The 18,315-nt window shown below is 30.2% G+C and overlaps 1 protein-coding gene across 3 annotated transcripts in view; it reads right to left on the reverse strand.

Annotated features, from left to right (window-relative positions):
- The window catches only part of Nf1 (neurofibromin 1), a 400,961-nt gene that overhangs the window by 183,011 nt on the left and 199,635 nt on the right, over positions 1-18,315 (reverse strand). For all 3 annotated transcript variants that reach the window (XM_085820392.1, XM_085820391.1, XM_085820393.1), the window contains exons 24-28: positions 16,165-16,340; positions 10,754-10,965; positions 8,661-8,744; positions 3,456-3,628; positions 2,482-2,574 (exon numbers count right to left, since the gene is read on the reverse strand). In XM_085820392.1, coding sequence (XP_085676518.1) covers positions 2,482-2,574; positions 3,456-3,628; positions 8,661-8,744; positions 10,754-10,965; positions 16,165-16,340 — 738 coding nt within the window. The remainder of the gene's footprint in view (positions 1-2,481; positions 2,575-3,455; positions 3,629-8,660; positions 8,745-10,753; positions 10,966-16,164; positions 16,341-18,315) is intronic.

The raw sequence follows: 18,315 nt of genomic DNA on the forward strand, positions 1-18,315 counted from the left end.
AGATATTATACCGCCCATTTGCTGTGCAAATGAAAAGGGGGAGAGGTATAACACCAATTAAGTGTTATGCCTGTATTTTCATTTGTTTAGCTACAAAGGCTACCATTTAAAGATTGTCAGTGACTTATATAGTAAAGCATTCGTAGCTGCTCTAAAAAGATTTGCTTCAAAGAGAGGAAAACTTCAAGAAATAAGAACTGACTATGGAATTAATTTTATAGGTTTGAATAAAATCCTCAAGGAAGCAGTTTCTTCTATCCAGTCAAATTCAGAATTTCAGAGGTGGCTATCAAATGAAAACATTAGGTCTATATTCAACCTGGCAGCTACTCCACATCATTGTAGTATACGGGAGGTAGCTGTTAGATCCATGAGGCTGCATTTACAGAAATGTGTTGGAATTCAAATTTTGACTTACAGATAGTTCCTAACTCTAATTGCACAAATTGAGGCATGTTTAAATTTGAGGCCAATAACACAAGTCTCCAGCAATCTCAATGACTTGATAGTTCTGACTCCTGGATACTTTATTATAAGGACTCCTTTGATAGCTATTTCAGAAGAAGATTTAACCGAACTACGAGTCTCTCCTTTGCAGAGATGGCCACTAACACAGCAGATGTTTCAAGGGTTTTAGAAGGGGTGGTCTAAAGACTACCTGTGCCAACTACAGCAGGGCAGCAAATGGAGACAGCTTAGCAAAAATATGCTCTAAAACATTTATTTCTCGTTAAAGAAGATAATATAGGTTCACTACATTGGAAACTCGGGCGAGTAATAGAAGTGTTTCCTGGAAGAGACAACATTATCTGAGTAGTAAGACTAAAAACTGTGCACGGGGACCTTAAAACATTCTATTACTAAATTATGTCTTTTGCCAATTAATGAAGAAGAACATTAGTTTTTAAAAGTGCCAGATTTATACTGAATATGTTTTATTATTTTTTATATTGCTTATTGTATTAATATTTTTATTTGTTAGTTTTAGCTTAACCCTTATAGTTAATTCTTCAATATAGTATGCTATAAAACGTTTAGTTGTTTTACTAGTAGACTGGTAAATGTAATATGTAATTTTCTACTTTTTGAGGATTTTTGTATACTCATTTCTATTTTTCATTCACTTCCTTGCATACACTGAAGACTGTATTGAGATGAAAGTAATTCATCGGGAGGTGGGGGGATTGGCCTAATCCGACTGCAGTGATTTTTACCAGAAGGCAAATTTTGCAAAGAGATAGTTGCATTACAGAATGTTAAGAAAGCAGACGCACAAAGATGTCGGGTGTCATACCGCTAACGAGATAATGTGTTGTATCTGCCAGGTGGTAGAAAACTAGTATGTTGTATCATGAATGTGCCAAGTGGCATTAGGCTTGTAAATAACTGTAAATAAATGTACAGTAAATAATCTCGGTAAAATTAATTAAAGGACATGCAACAATACAGATCAGTTGGATGCTACAGTCTCTTTTATGAAAATTGTCTTCCTAACTGACTCTCAGACCACTATTCTGCTTCTTTGTTCTTACCGGCAAAATGATTTCTTCCATTATCGAAGGTTGGATCATTTGTTATTGATACTATCCACTTTGACTGGAATATTGCTTATCAACTGAATCCAAACCACTGTAATATTCCTGTTACTGAAGGAAGTCGCCCCATAGCTGCACAAACATGAAAGCTCTGTTAGCCACCTCTTCCTGTTTCTTATGAGCTTGTCATCACCTTGTTACATGTACAAGTCCTACTAGCCGCCTTTTCATCTCTTTCATAATCTTATTAGATTTATGTGTTAAAAAATATTGTAGATTTATCAATTATTAACCAGATTGGGGGATGTGAACCAGATGCTTTCTGCCCCTATACTGAAGGATATGCCTAACCAAATCTTTAAAGTAAGTTTTAGATTTTTTACTTTACATTTAAAAAAATGCCTACCTACAGAGGTATTGCAGTTTCTCTAAAATCATTCTAATGTATCACTAAAGAGACTTCATCATTTTATTACAACTAGTTCAAAAAGGCTGATTATAAGAAGCATTTATCATGGAAAGTTTCAACTTGTAGGATAATGGGTACAGAAGAGATGATTATTATTTCACTGTGAAAATAAAATTCCATTACTTCATTAAGAATTTTAAATAATCATACAAACAAAAAGCCAAAAAAAAAAAAAAAAAGTGTTTATGCAGAGCATTTGAATACCACTCAGATAAACATTTCCTAAAGCGTATGCAATACATTTTTCTAAAAATATTTTATAAATAATACAAAGTATTTTTCAAAGTAAATCTTTCTAATGGAAAAGGATGAAACTCTAAGTAAATGGTTAATTAATAATATTGCACCAAAAATATTACATATTTTAACTAGAATACATAAGGTTCATAAAACAGCTTCTCTGAAAAATAATAATTAAAAAAATAATAGACAAAACTACAGAAAGAAAGTCTTTTAAGATAAATATAATATATTCACCTGTCAGCTGATGAGACTATGGCATTAAACACTTTTTGAGTGATTGATAATAAATTTCGTCTATTTTCTTCAACATCTTCACCTTCTTCAAGACTGTGTTGTAGAAGAAGAAAATACGTTTAAATTATGGTTATATAAATCATATTTTATGCAAAAAAGTAAAAGTTAATAAAAAATCTGGAGGATATTTTCAGTTTCAAGATTTTTGCAGATTAGTCTTACCATTTAAACCATTATCTCTAATTTATGAAAATGTCTGGAGGAGGGAAAATCTTTTACTCAACACAAGAAAATTACAAAAAATTCAATAAAATTATATATATTTTTGGTGTTAAAATTAATTTCTGCAATTGCAATTTTTTCCTTATAACATAAAACTTTAAAGTACCAAGAATTAAAAGAAAGAAGAATGTGGTGGTGGTGGATAACTGGATGCTACTAATGATAAAATCCAATAAAGTTGCATTCAGAACAATGTTGCTCTATAAACAGCATATCAAATACTTCATTCTTTTTGCATTTCAATTCCACCTCTCCAATAGTTCTCTTAGCACTAAATAAAGTTCTTAAGGCTTGGTATCAGCCAAAACAATATCCTACTACTTGTACAAAGAGAACATTTTAAAGAATTGTCATGAAGCTTAACATGCAATCACATATTTCTTACTTAACTACACGCATTTTCATGTCTAAAAAATGAATATGAAGCAGTTTTACCCAGGAGAATAAAAAAGCATAAAGTCAATCCTTATGCAAACTATTCATGTTCTTTATTTTAATAATACTACTTATATATCAATTGCCATCTACTGAAACACTACTGTAAAACTATATCATTATTCAGCTTTCAGCACTGTTGTTCGATACAATAACACTACATCACTTGATAACTCAATCAGCATTACATAAGCATAAACACTATCACTTGTGACTTTAATTTTTAAAAAACAGACTAAAAATCATTAGATGCTTACCGTGCGGGATCAACCTCGTAACTTATATTGGGTTGGTCCAGTAATGGACTTATCAATGGGTCCAGTAAACTTAACAAATAGCTTGCTCCATATATTTTAAAACAAAATGCCATAATTTTGCTTCCTAGACTATTTCCACGAAAGAGGGTTTGCATACAATCTGTAACTTCAACCTATAATAGTGAATTACTTTACCAAATATATAAAAAATATAAAATCAAATGCAAACAACGATTCAAACTAGAAGAAATATTAGAAAGTGTGTTAGGAAATAAAACTTCAGTTATGAAAAAAAAATTATGCAATATTATAAATATTCACTTGAATTATAACACCACAAGCTTTTAATTTTTTTCCCTTTTTAAACAAATGATATACCATTGAAGCCAGAAGAATATCAGTAATTTTTCAATCAGATGACTGAAACTGATTAAATAATGCTTCTAATTAATTTTTAAAAATGACTTATTATAATCAAAATGTACATTCAAAAATTGCCCATTTGGCATTGTTTAATAGCTAGTAAAGAGGACAATGTTACACAACTTTTAAAAATATATATGTATAAATTATTATTAGAAAAGGTATCATCTCCAAGGAAAAGAAATTTAATTAAAGTTATGAATTACTAGAAAAAACTTTAGTAAGTATTTTTAAGTAGCTTTTTAAGTCAGTATCCAAAGTTATATAGATCTACTACTGTAGTAAAAATGATTTAAAATCTGTATTAGTAAAAATTATTTAATATCTATAATGAAAAATCCTTTGACTAAAAATTCCAAATATTAAATTTAAAACCCAAAATACTGAAAAAGTAGCTATTGTTATTGATTACAGATTGACTTGCCAAGAGGGGGGTGGGGGAAATCAATCTACTATCATTTAACAATAGCCAAATTATGTGAGGGTGTTTCACCTTTTTTCAAGTAAGAACCAAATTAGTTATTTTGTTAGAGTTTATAAGCTAAGAACAATACTCAATTATTAAAAAGATACAGGTCTACTTAAGCCAGTTCTTTTTTATCATAAATAAAAACTAAAATACAAATGAGTAAGAAATGTTTCTTAATTTAAGGTACATGTTAAGAACCGAATTATACAAGATTCTTATTTTAGAAAAAATATTCCCCAACATCCTCACAGTATTGTAAAAATAATAAAAAAAATGATCAATATTTGTACAAATCAATATATAAGAAGACATTAATAGAAAAATTTATAAATGAATATATTATAATACATCAAAACTTTCTTTTATAATCAAATTCAAAATCAAAAGTAAAAATAAAATTTATATATTCCTTAATATTATAATGTTAACTTCAAAATCAAAAGTAAAATTAGTATATTATTTTAGATTAAAACAGTCTTTTATAATCAAACTCAAAATTGAAAGTAAAAATAAAATTTATTGTTTCTGATAGATTAAGATATAATTTCAAAATAAAAATTAATATATTCTTTTATATTAATAAATTAACTTAAAGTAGCTATTTACACACAAATTAAGAACAATGCCAGGAAGGAAATTAAAATTAACTTGCTTGTCTGCAAAATTTAAAATGCAATGGCTGGAAATGTAAATGTACTATTTAGTGCTGGAATGTAATAGGGTTGCCGTAATAAGTGGTTGGCGAAGTGTTGTTTTCTATGAAATATGATAGCATTAAATTGGCAAGAAAATCTTAATGTTAGTGAAGTTGTAATCAGAGAGTAGTTTTTTTGGCAAAAATTTATTTAATTAAACAGAAGTTAATTAATTCTTTTCTGGCATAGGTCTAAAAAAGGAAGGAAGTATCTTCACTGGGCTGTTTACCAGACTGAGAAAAACATGAAATAGGCTCATTAATTAGTAAGAGAATAGAATGACAGAAAAAGTTTTTGTAATTTAAATTATTTATAAAAATTATTTATGAAATTTACAAATCTTTAACTAAAAGATATCCAACTTATTCTGGCTTTTGAAGGTTCAGAATAAATTATCATAATCCTCTTAGTTAACAGTTATATTAGTTTTATATACATTTTAAAGTAAAGTATAAAGGACAAACGATAAAAGACTTATGTGGTCAAAAATTTTGCGCATTGTGCTGCAAAATTAAGGAAATTAGAAGATAAATTTTAGTACGCACGCTAAAAAGTTGCTAAAAAGCTGTTGCTCCGCTAAAACTTCAACATAAGCAAATTTAGTTGCAATGAATAGTGTTAAAAGAGAAATATACATTTGAATATTTACAAGTAAAAATTAACAAAAATAGTAAGCTATATAATCATTGGTTTTTATCTCATCATTGGTACAGGGCAGATAAAGAACTGTGTAAAAGTGTTAGAAAGTCTTTAGAAAGAACATAAAATATTCTGCAAAATGTCAAAAAATTCTGCCATCAGATACTCAACAAAATGTCAAGAAAGACATGGAGACACATATATACCACAATGGAACACATACAGAGCCACTGGATACATAGTTCCTATATACCAGGGTTTCCTATATTGTGGGTCGCGACTTGCAACAGGAGTTCGCCAAAAATTTTAACAGTTTTGATATTTCTTTAACTTATTACAATAATTTTACAATTACCAAATATTTTTACACAATATGTCTAAAAATAGATAAAGATAAGACAATACAGACAAAGAAAAAAACGAGAACGTTTTGACACATTATTCTTATAATATAAATGTTCATTTTCCATGCTTTGCACGAAACGCTGCCATTTCGTCTGTTACTTATTTAAATTTTCATATTGTTCTGTGTCTTAAAATTAGAAATTAAAGTTAATGACTTAAAACTGCAATAGCATATTACAGTACAAGTAAAAAAATTGACAGTTTCACTCACGCGCATGTTGGATTTGAGCAATACTTATGGGGGTCTCACAAAATTTTTGTAAATATTATGGGGTCCACTGTGGACGTTTTATCACTGTCCACAGTGATAAAAAGGGGTCGCGACTGAGAAAAGTTTAAGAAAACCTACTATATACTAAATAAAACAGCAATACTCAAACCTGGAGGTATAAGGTCTTCCCACACATTCTATACATGTCATATAAATTTTATATTATTTATTTTTTTATATTATTTGATTCACTGGGCAAAAGATAAATAAGTAAAAATACATAAGTAATTTAAAAAGCTTAATTTTACTTAAATACCAGAATAAGAGATAACAGAGTTTGAAACATGTGAAAAAAAAATAATTAAGTGTTCCACCACACTACACATTTAAAATATTGTTCTCTTAAAAAAAAGCGAAAGTTTTAGATTTTCTATTAAGCCCGAACGCCCCCCTCATTTAGACACATATACATTCTGACAGCATTTGGGCTAGTGACACTTTGGGTTAAAAATATTTAAACACAGCATATCTTTAGAATTTCTGATATACAGTCTCGTGCACTGGAAATAAAACTATTTTATTCTGTACAGTGTGTTGCCACTGCTCGCTTTGAAATCGTTGACTTTCTTTCTTAAAAATTCATTAAAGTTCAGGAAGTATAAAATAGATAATAAAACAAATTCAAAATTCAAGATTCGGGCTTCCAGGTGCCCATATTCGGGTGGAGGACTATATTATTTAAAAATTTGATGGCTCTAGGTATCGCTGTTTTTTCACAATGCAAGAAACATACATTCTTAATTTCTTTAAAGATATTTGATGGAAACAATTTGAAAACGGATTTGATGCAAAATGCCTTTTCGAGATTAATAACTTTTCTAGTCTAATGGCCCTATGGGCTAAAAAAAATCACCACATGACTTCCTTATACAGAATATTAAATTATACGCATTTTTGCTTGCATTTTATTTAAACTTATTAGATTGAATTAAACCTACTTCATCGACAGCGCAAAAACCACGATAGAATAAATGCATTCTTTAAAATTCACTTTGTTTACCATAGCGACACTCTGGCGCTAGGTTTACTTAACAGTATTATATTTCATTCATATTATAACTCAGAATGCACAAAACGTATATCATTTAAAGAATTATCTAATCGTTGCCACATGTTCTATTCAAATACTATAATAAAGTTAGAACTATGTATAAAAGAAATTAAGCAAACAAAACAAAACAGAAACAGTTTTTCACAGACGATTGAGTATTTCTCATTTAATTAATTCAGTTCTCACTTCGCGAGAAGGCAAAAATACATAAAAACTCAAAATATCTATATTAAAAATTACGAAGTAAATCTCAAACACTTATTTCCTCGAAAAAATTCCAGAAAGAATTAAGCATGATTTAATTGGCAATAATAAATGAATGCGTTATCTTCATCGTTGTGAAACTAAGCTTCTCTAGATTGGCACCAAATCCACTAGTCTCCTGTTTCAAATGTAAACATCAATGGCCGCCATTAAAAAAAGGCTTAGCGGCAATTAAACTACTTTAAAATTGCTGATAATTCTAAAAATATTGCACACAAATTTACTAAAGGCATAAAATCCTTAACCGGAAGATAAAAACAACATAATTTAATCATTTTTAGAGCAAAAAATGTACAATTTACAAACATATAAGAGTAAAGAAACTGAGATCACAGAGCCAGGTAATAGGGTGGATATATATATAAATATATTTATATACGTTTGGTGCGGCCGATTGTAAAAAAAATACGAGGTGCACATCTACATGTTATAGCAGTCCTATATACAAAATTTCAACGTTCTGACGTTACTCGTTTTTGAGTTATGCGAGGCACGAACGTACGTACATACGTTCGTACAGACGCCATGAAAATTTTCTTCAGAATTAAAGCAGTTTTATAATTTTTTTGAAGGAAAAGAGTATTTTATTCTGTCCTTACGTACAGATATGACGCAAAAACATCGTTAAATTGCATTCGATAGCGGTCAAAATGGATATTTTCGTTGAAATATGCTGCCTGAAACTTTTCGCGATTACAATACTTCCTTTTTACTTCGTACAAGGAAGTAAAAAGAAAGAAATTCAAGGAAATTTTTTTTTAAAAAAAAAAAGGTTTGTATTTTATTAAAGGAATTAAAAATGCTAAATAACGAGTTAACAAAAAAGATTTTCAAAATATTTTCATGGGAAAAAGGAGGACTCCCCCCCTTTTTTTTAATATATAAATCTAAAAGACATACATAAATTACAAGCAACAGATAATTTATAAAAATATTAAGACAAAATCACACAATTTTGTACGAAAAAATAGATCAATAGCAAAAGTACCTCTTTATAAAACATATTCCAAAGTAATGGAGCCAATAAATGCTTAGCATCAAAAAGTGTAACAAAAACCCTCGCTAGTTCATCCTGAAACATCAAGTTTATGAACTTAGAAACATTCTGCAGAAAAGGAAACATGCAAATGCATTTTTTTTAAAATTTTATACTTACGTTTATTATGGCTGTACAAACATAAAATGCTACATAAAAAAATACAGTATTAAACAATAGAACTAGAAATTATAATATCCATTTCAATTCATTAAAACCTTATTCATAACTTATTTCTGCTTAATTATTATTTTTATGTAAATTCCCTTAAAACTAATAAATGAATAAATATGAAATCTGACAAATTAAAAATAAGGAAGTTTTACATATTTCTCCCTAAACTTTATCTACACTTTACATATTTACCTATAATAAAGAAATCATTTCCTCATTTTTTAATTTCCATTCCCATTTTTTTAAGTTTCCCACCCCTGATGAAAGATAAAATACAATATCTATAATTATTAATAGAATAAAAATTAAATAATTTGAAAGTGTGCATTCTAAAAATGATACCAAATTCAAGTAATTAAATACAAAGCACATGTACCGTTTTGAAATTGAAAACCAGCGAAAAGTATAAATTTGATGTTAGTTTAATTTAGCCTACTGACAGTGAAGGCGTCTGAAAAATACAATAACTAAAAATGGCCTATTTGAAAGTTTTTAGGCATGACTACCATGAAGATGCGGAACAGTCTGCATAGAAAGAATATTTTATGGCAAATGGTAATATATGCATCTCCTTTAACATCATATTTCAGATAGAAACAGTTCTCACCATTAAAAAAAAAAAATGAAAATTATTTCCCACTTTGATGATTTAGACTGTTTGAATGATGACAGTCCCAAATTATTAAATTCAACACACTATATTTTAATCTGCAGGATACTTCTACGCAGATCATATTCAGTCTTAATCTCTTTTTGTTTTTCATCTAATTTCTATCCATTTAAAACTTCTCTTTGATATATTTCCTAAAATCAGATAACCTCAGAGTTTGTAACACAAATTAACGAATCAATCAATTTTAAAATCACAATTAATTTATCATTTTCCTTCTATATTACTGGCTAAATGAAAAACAATAATTAAATAAAAGGTATTAGATTTTTTTTTTTAAATATTAGATATTCAATATTATGCTACAAAAAATTTAAATACTGAAAATGCTAATAATTGCAATTCCCATATCTGAATAAACGTTACTAATAAAGAAAGAAAGTTAAGTAAATTCTATAAATAGGTATTAAAATTAGCACAGCATTAACTGATGAAATGAAATATTCATTATCAAATTACATGCTCAGTTTTTGGGCAACTACTTACCATGTATTTTTTATATAGAAATAATGTAATGTATGAACAATAGATTATGAATTTACATTTTATAATGCAGCCTATGATAAAAAAAGTACATTTCAGTTTATAAACTATGTGAAAATATACAGATAAAACTACAAAATAAAATCTGATACAATAAGTTGAACATTTAAATATCCTAAATTTCATTTAAATTCGCTTGGATAGGTGTCAATGAAGTTGAAAAAATTCTTCAAAATCTTCTAATAGCTCTTTCATAAGTAATTTAATTTTTGGATAGCTATGATTTGCATAATTCTTCTTCTTCTAGTAATTTACTCTATTTAACTTATTTCAGAATTTCTTTTATTCAGCTTGTTTGTATGAGAGTCTGGATAAACACATCTGCTTTGCAGATATATCATTCTTGTTAATTGTATCTATAATCAAAAGAACTGTGCTTTCAATAAGAGAAAAGTTAACAATTTTAAAAGAAGAGTAACAGCAAGTGCTATAGCTACAGATTAAAATGAGGGAAATTGATAATTAAAATCACTTGTTATATGTACTACATATTTTCTTCATCTTCGCTTTGATAAAAAATATGATTTAATATAAAAATACTTAATTTTTTAAAATAAATATAAATCAATTATTTGGTCCTCAACAGGTAGCTGAGGCTCCATTCTATAAAGATGAAAGCATATGTTTATTAGTTTAAACATAAAAAAGTAACATGTACCATTTGTGGACTCATAACAACACTAGCCAATGCCATTGCTATTGGTAGCTCTCCTTTATCCCCAATCATAGTAACAAGTTGAACCAACTGCTCATATCTGTCAGCTAATACAGTTTCAGCAAGCATATCAAATTCTGTACCTTGTTGGAGAATTTTTGTCAAAACTTCCATAAATGCTGCTCTTGTTTGAAGATCTTTATGATATCCTAAACCTAGAATAAAACATATTCAAAGATCTAAGCAGATAAAAAGTTAAACTATTTAACTAAAAGTTAAATAGAAGTTAAACTATTTGATGCACAAACAATCAAATGCTACTCTAAGACCAGCCTTAAATTCTTGATTTTTTATTATGATGTACGTCATTATACAACCCTTCGTCAATAACTTAAAACCCTATACTTCCTATACTTAAGAAAGTAAAAAATCATTATCTGTTGCTTTAAGAAAGTAAAAGACTGAATTCTGATAAACACTGCCAAAAAATCTAATTCTCAGAACAAAATCATTTTATTGTTTTCTCCAACTTTACACGCAGATCTATTGTTGACTGTTCTATAAATTAGTATATTTAACAAATATGTATTCAAGTCCTTAAAATACTTATTCCCAATTAATACTACTATGTGATATTAATTTTTAATATCTGGTTAAAAGCTCTGGTTATGCTCTAATTTATTAAAAAAATAAAACTTTACATGAAAATTGCAGGAGTTTTCTGCTGATGGCATTGTTGTGGCCTAAAATGGCCATTCTTGCAGTAATTTGTCATTCAGCCACAAAGAAAAAGATAATCACACATAGTGAAAAATTAATACTATCATCAAGAATTACTGGCATAATGAATCAGAGCAATGTAAACAAAAGCCATAAAATTATGTAACTAAGAAGTCAGGATCTCTGGATAAACACCACAATTAAGCCAAAAATAACAAAGATGTGAAGCATCATGTATCAGAAAGAACATAGTGTATTGCCAAGAAAAAGACAGGCATATTCTACACTTAATATTATTAAGCTATGATCCCTTATTAACCTCTCATTTAAGCTATTTGGTAGTTTAATTATTAAATAAAAAGAATAACAGCAGGACACTCTGCAAAACCCTTAAATGCACTGCTGACCTTTATAATTTCTACTCATGACGAAAGTGCATAACAAACCTGAAATCTGCAAGAAAGGTAGAATATGCTCAGATATACAAAATAATTAGCATTTCACTGCAAGTACACATTGTAGGCAAGAGTTACAGCAGCCTGAAGCAGTATTAAAAAAAAAGCAGTTGTCCATTTTCTTTTGAAAACTGCATCTACTCATTAATGTGTGTGTTGGAGGTTTCATTTTGCCTATGTAGGAGGGAGAAGAAACTCATCCTAGCACATCTCAGAAATCAATCATGTGAGATTTCTGAGAAACTAAACCTGTGAATTTCTGTATCATGCAAAAGGTATAGAACCACTAATATTGGTACAGAACAATATTAGTACAGAACTAACAATGCTATGGAACAAATGACTGTTACAAGTATTTCCAATCAAAGATTCCCAGCTGGCCACATAGAGCAATATTTCGGATGCCTGATATGACAGATATATTGTCAGTATTACTGTTAAAGATCCGGTAGCCACATCACATATCCTTGGCTAGGAAATTGTACATCTTGCACAGCACCATATACCCATATTTATAGTGCAAGGATGTATGTAACACAAAGTAAAGTCAATAAGGTGAGTCACTGCTTGATTTAGATGCTACAGCACACGAATCAGTGCTCTCAGTGATGCATTCTGTAATGCACATAGACACAAAAATGGAGTGATATGTTCTTTATTGACAAATCTCGCATTTACTTACCCCATCATAACTACTGCATCCCTATAAGAAGGCACCAAGGGGAACAAATATTGGAAGTCAACATTCCTCATCGCATACCTGCCAACCTCTAAAGATAAAAATTCAGAAGATTTCTAACCCAAATCCAGAAGATTTCTCCAAAATTCAGAAGAACACGAAGAATTAATATCATGCTTTGATATTAAAAAAATAACAATTTATACAAATAGAAAAAAGAAAATGGTACTTACATTAGTAAATCTCAATTAAGTAGGAACTAAAAAATTTATTAGGACACATAAAACAAGAACTTAATGTTACACAAAAAAATTATTGCAATGAATTTAGAGTGCATTTTTTGGCTTTAGCCAAAAATTCTTTGGAAAATTTCATGTCATAACAATTAGTTTCCTCGTAACATTTAGCAATTAAAATGTTTTCTAGAGTTTTTGGTGAAATTGAAGAACGAAACATAGTTTTGTTTTTCTTCACAACACTGAAGACTCTCTCGCACTCAGCATTACTGTGTGGAATTACGAGAATAGCACATAAAACTCTTGCTAGTCTATCATATTTTTGGTGTTCCATCAGCTCTTTTTATTCTTTTTAAGGTACCAACGAGGACATCAAGTCTATCTTCTCCAGAACTGGCAAAGTCTTCAAACTGTGCAGCTGAAAATTGGTTCTGTAGTTCATCTAAAGCATCATTATGGCATTCATTTTCTTTGTTAACAAAAATGGAAATTTATCAAAAAAAAAAAAAAAAAAAAAAAAAAAAAAAAAAAAAAAAAACGAATCTTTTCAAAAGATGAATTTTCAATTTGTTTCAAATTTGCCACTTCAGCATTTAAAAGAACTTCATTTTGCAAAGGAAACTTCCTTACTATGTAATCACAGGCTGAGGAAAAGTACTTTCTAACACATTGAAAAAATTCTTTTTTCTCATGATCTTTCAAAGAATTTACAAGTTCCCTGGTTTGATTTCCAATTATAAGATCATTGTCATCCTTTTGATTTGCCAAACTATTATAGGCAACACGAATCAACACACTGTTTTTCACAACGGACGGTTTTACAAACTTAGTATAAAGTTCTTTCAAAAGATCATTAAGAATTTGGATAAGCAGGGGAGATTTTGGTGAAGCTGACTGTAGAAGGGTATTTACACTTTCAAAAATCTTAATGGTACTTAACACAAAACTACAATATGCTTTGTTCAAATCCGAAGAAAGAAGATAGAAAATCCTTTCCTCCCGGCTAATAGAAGAATTTCTTCTTCCCTTCAACTTCTTTAACAAAGTTGACCTTTGAGGAGTCTTCTAAGCATTTTCTTTTTAAAGGGTTTGATTCTGTGTGTTGGCTTCTCCCTTTTAAAGCATTTTTATTAGAAGCAAAGTTGGTTTTCGGAATCTTATATGCCGACAAATTTGATGGGATCTGTGGTTTCGTTTTGGTCTCTTCGTGGAAATATTTTAGCAATGCATCCCACTGTTCAATAAACCTTCCTAGCGCTCTGCCTAAGGATAACCATCTCGTGCATACATGTTTCAGAATTTTTCTTGTTTTACCAGAGCACAGTTCTTGGAAATTCTTTAGAAATATGTTTCCATTTTACACTTTTTTCCAGATAGAAAAACACATCAATCAGAAGCTGGTCAATATTTAATGGTAAAGCAGCTGCAGCTTTTTCTGCTGCCAAATTAATTAAGTGGCATGGGCATCCAATAACAATTAACTCATTTTGTTCTTTTTTGAGGAAAGAGGCTACACCCTTTTTGTCACCCACCCTGACATGAGCATTATCTGCACCAAATGAAATGCAGTTTGATATTGGAATGTTGTTTCAACTCATTAATTACCAAGGAGGCAATATTTTCCCCCGTAGCGTCTCCATTTAACAATGGAAGATGCAAAAGATGAGTTTCCATTTCATTAGAAACATCACAGAAATATGTGACAACGATGGGGTAAAGCTTCCAATCGCTGTCGTTGCTGCCATCGATTGACACCGAAAATGCTGAATTCTGGAGTGCAGCTATCGTTTTACTTTGTGCATCGCAAGCAATTTCGTTCACAATAGAAGATGTTTTCGTGCGAGCACAAGCATATTTCTGAGCAATCTTGGAGTCCGGAAACATCCGTCTTGACCGGCGTGATTGGCAGCGCTTAGCGGCACATTGCGTTCGATGAGGAATGCAGTAAACAAACACTCTGCCAAAATGGCATCGGCATCCGAATTCGTAGCCGAATTTGAAAAAAAATCATCCACTTTCTTTGATGTTGTCGAAGCCGAAGCATTAACTTTATGCTTTTTAGACTTAACATGCTTCACAATGTCAGTGACTTATTATGAAGTCACACATGCACATGTTACAAAATGCATAGTTATTTCCTTTGAAGGATTCTTTAATTGTTGGAAATTCGGCTTTGTAGGCAGGCCGAAAATATTGAGAATACGGTTTCTTTTTAACTCATTTCGTAAATTCGCAGCACATGCAAACAAACAAAAAAAAAAAAAAAAAAAGAATGCGACAATCCACGCTCGCTGAGTCCGAGCTGAGTAATTCCCTTGCTGCTGAAGCGAACACGAAAAAAAAAAAATAATCTGGCACCCACAAAGAAAAGAGTGGGAGAAACAAGTTCAGCGCATTGGATTGACTGGTTATGCAGCGAGTTGGGAGAAACCGCAGGTTACTGGATTCGAAGTAGTCGGTAGTTGGCGGTAAAACACGATGCAACTGGCGAAAATTCTAAAATTTCGACAAAAATCACTAAAAACACTTGAAAAAGGAAAAAAATCGTAAAAAATGGATTACGATCATAAAATCGTAAGGACAAACGCATTTTCATAAAAATTACGAAAAATTCGTAAAAGTTGGCAGGTATGTCATCGTAATATCAGCCCAGTACATCTGCTGATGATATGAGGTGCCAGAGTACACATTCAGTTTATCTTTAGTTCTCATTTGTACATCCAGTACTTTGACCAGCCACAATTACATTACTGTGTTTTTAATTCCTATGTCTGTGCCATATTTTCAGTATTTCTGTTATAGCAGCTTATAGCAGAACAATTGAAAGACCATATGTTGCTCACATTGTCTTACATTTCTTCAATACTCAGAATGTTTGACTTCAAGCTTGAACGACACCTTTCCAAATTTCTCACTTATTAAAAACTGGTCAATGGCTGCAAAGTGAATGGCATTAACAACAATTGCCAGCCCGAATGACAGATGAACTCTACTATAGAACTGAAGTCACATGGACTGCAAAATCCCAAAATGTCATCCAAAGTCTTTTCAACACTATGGTCAGCAATATAACAATCGCAACTGCAGTTGGATGAGGATGTTCAGAGGACTGATTGCTGCATGTTCTGTGCCAAGAATTACCTGAAATTTTCATCATTTTATTCTTCTATAATAATGCATTTGTAAAATCAGTACGATTCTGCTCACTAAGGATGTAGCAATTTTAATATCTGGTAGTATAGTAATAATGGGAAGACACAAAACATGCATTCTTATATTTCATTAACAACTTAGGAAAAATAAAAAATAAATAAAAACATTTACTTATGGAATGCATCAATCCACTATCAACATTGGCACTCAAAAGATTAGACATTGCTTGAATAGTGCATGTTCTCAGCTCACTTAACCTGGACACATGGACCCTGTGGCGTGAAACATCTTTTTCTTCAGTTGAATCACCACATTCATTTAACAAGTTCATGAACAGAGAGAAATACCTAAAATGAATACAATATTATATATTTAAAAATAAAGCTGAAAGTTTCCATAAAGGTCAGGGATTTCTCAGCCTAAGCAGTTAACACGCTTTTATCAGTACAAGGTCTGGTAAGGTAAAGTCTGTATAAGGTAGTGTTCAATAACATTATATAAATAATGCTTTAAATAAATACCACCAATTTATTTAACTCACAGAAGAATTCCAGTTATTATGCAAACTGAAAACAGAAATGCAGAATTCAAAATTCAAGTTCATCTTGATATGTAAAATTAGAAGACAAAACAAAAGCTGGTTTTACAAACTTTCATAAAGTGCCCTTATGAAATCACTGATTCCAAAACATAAATTAATGTAAATCTACACTGTAGAATTGTGTTAAGAATATTGAATGATTGTAAAATGGAGCATACAAAAAAAAAAAAAAAAATAATAATAATAATAATAATAATAATAATAATAATAATAAAAAGTTAGGGTTCAAAGACATAAATATTCATTCTTCAAGAGATAAACTTACTGTAATCGGAAAATGTTTCACTTGTTAAACAATTTTTTATTTTAAGAGGACTTTGTAGCATCTTTATCCCTATATTTAGTAGCATTATTTTGAAAATTGCCAATTAATATGCTCACAGGTGCAAAAATTACTTTATTATTATTTTTTTTTTATATCTATTTCTAACAGTGAAAGTAGCAATTACATCTCCATTTACTTTATTTTATAACTTTCAATAAAGTCTTTACCTTAGCTTTAGAAGCATTTACCTCTTCCTTAACAAAGTAAAAAGTGAGCTCTATTGATTGAGTATTCTAGATAAACATTTCTTTAAAGATAACCACCATGTACATACAAGTTTCAAAATTTTGGTTATTTCAGTAATATGCAGCTGTTGGAATTGCTTCAAATTTTCCTTCCTTTTAGCAAGATAGTAATAAATATCAATAAGATGTTCATTCACACTTATTGGTAACTGCTGTTCTCAGCTGCTAAATTTTAGAGGTGACAGGTGCAATTCATAATTTGCAAATCTGAATTCCCCCCTTTCTTTTTAAGATGACTGTAATATCAGTCTTCATGCCTACCATTACTTTACATTATCATCACCAAATGCTAAGCAGTTACCCAGAAGAACTGCATTTCCTTTTGAAGTTTTAATAATTAGCTGTGCTATATCAAAGAGTGTTAAATCTCTTTTTAAAGTGAGGACAGAAAGTAACTACACTCAATTTCTGAAGACTCTGGATTAAGAAAAGAAACAATAATTGTATACAATTTTGAATTGGTATTATTACTTCCATTCGAAGAGAGACAGAGTGAAGCTGTTTTAATGCAATCAATAAGAAAAGATTTATTTTTTATACACATTTCTTTTAACAATTTCTGCCATTTTTGTCATTGCATTTAAGTATTTCTTAGCTATATCACTAATGGGAAACATTTTCAAAAGAAATCTGCAGCATGATCTGATGCAGCTTGTGCTCCACTAAAAAGGGTGGAGAAAAGAAATTCTGCATTAAAAACTTTTTGGTCCTTTGCTTCCCCAGTAAATTTAAGTGGGTTAAAAAAAAAAAAAAAAAAAAAAAAAAAAAAAATACAACTCACATTGTCCTAGTGTTTTTGTGTACACACATGTTTAAAAAAATTGGTCCTTCATCCATCGAAGTCCACAAATCAAGGTGACAAATGGTTCACACTGCAAATATATTGCATTTCCTTGATTAAATAATAGAACTCATCTGTATATGAATTTTGAAAAGTACATGAGTATTTTACCGTTTTAGCAGATATAACTAACACAAAAGATTTAAATTTCTTAAACTATATCTCATAAGTAAGAGAAACTCACAGCTCAGCAGGAGACCAACAAAGCAACAACCTTGACCTTGTTTGTGCTCATTGGCTAACATATGCCAGTTGACCCACAGTGATGCTTGAAGCTCACCGAAGAACTGGGAAATGATGCTTTCACACC

This window comes from Stegodyphus dumicola, chromosome 7, assembly GCF_044657685.1.
Source record: "Stegodyphus dumicola isolate Sdum_Otavi_A_Nest chromosome 7, ASM4465768v1".
Classification (NCBI taxonomy): Eukaryota; Metazoa; Arthropoda; class Arachnida; order Araneae; family Eresidae; genus Stegodyphus; species Stegodyphus dumicola.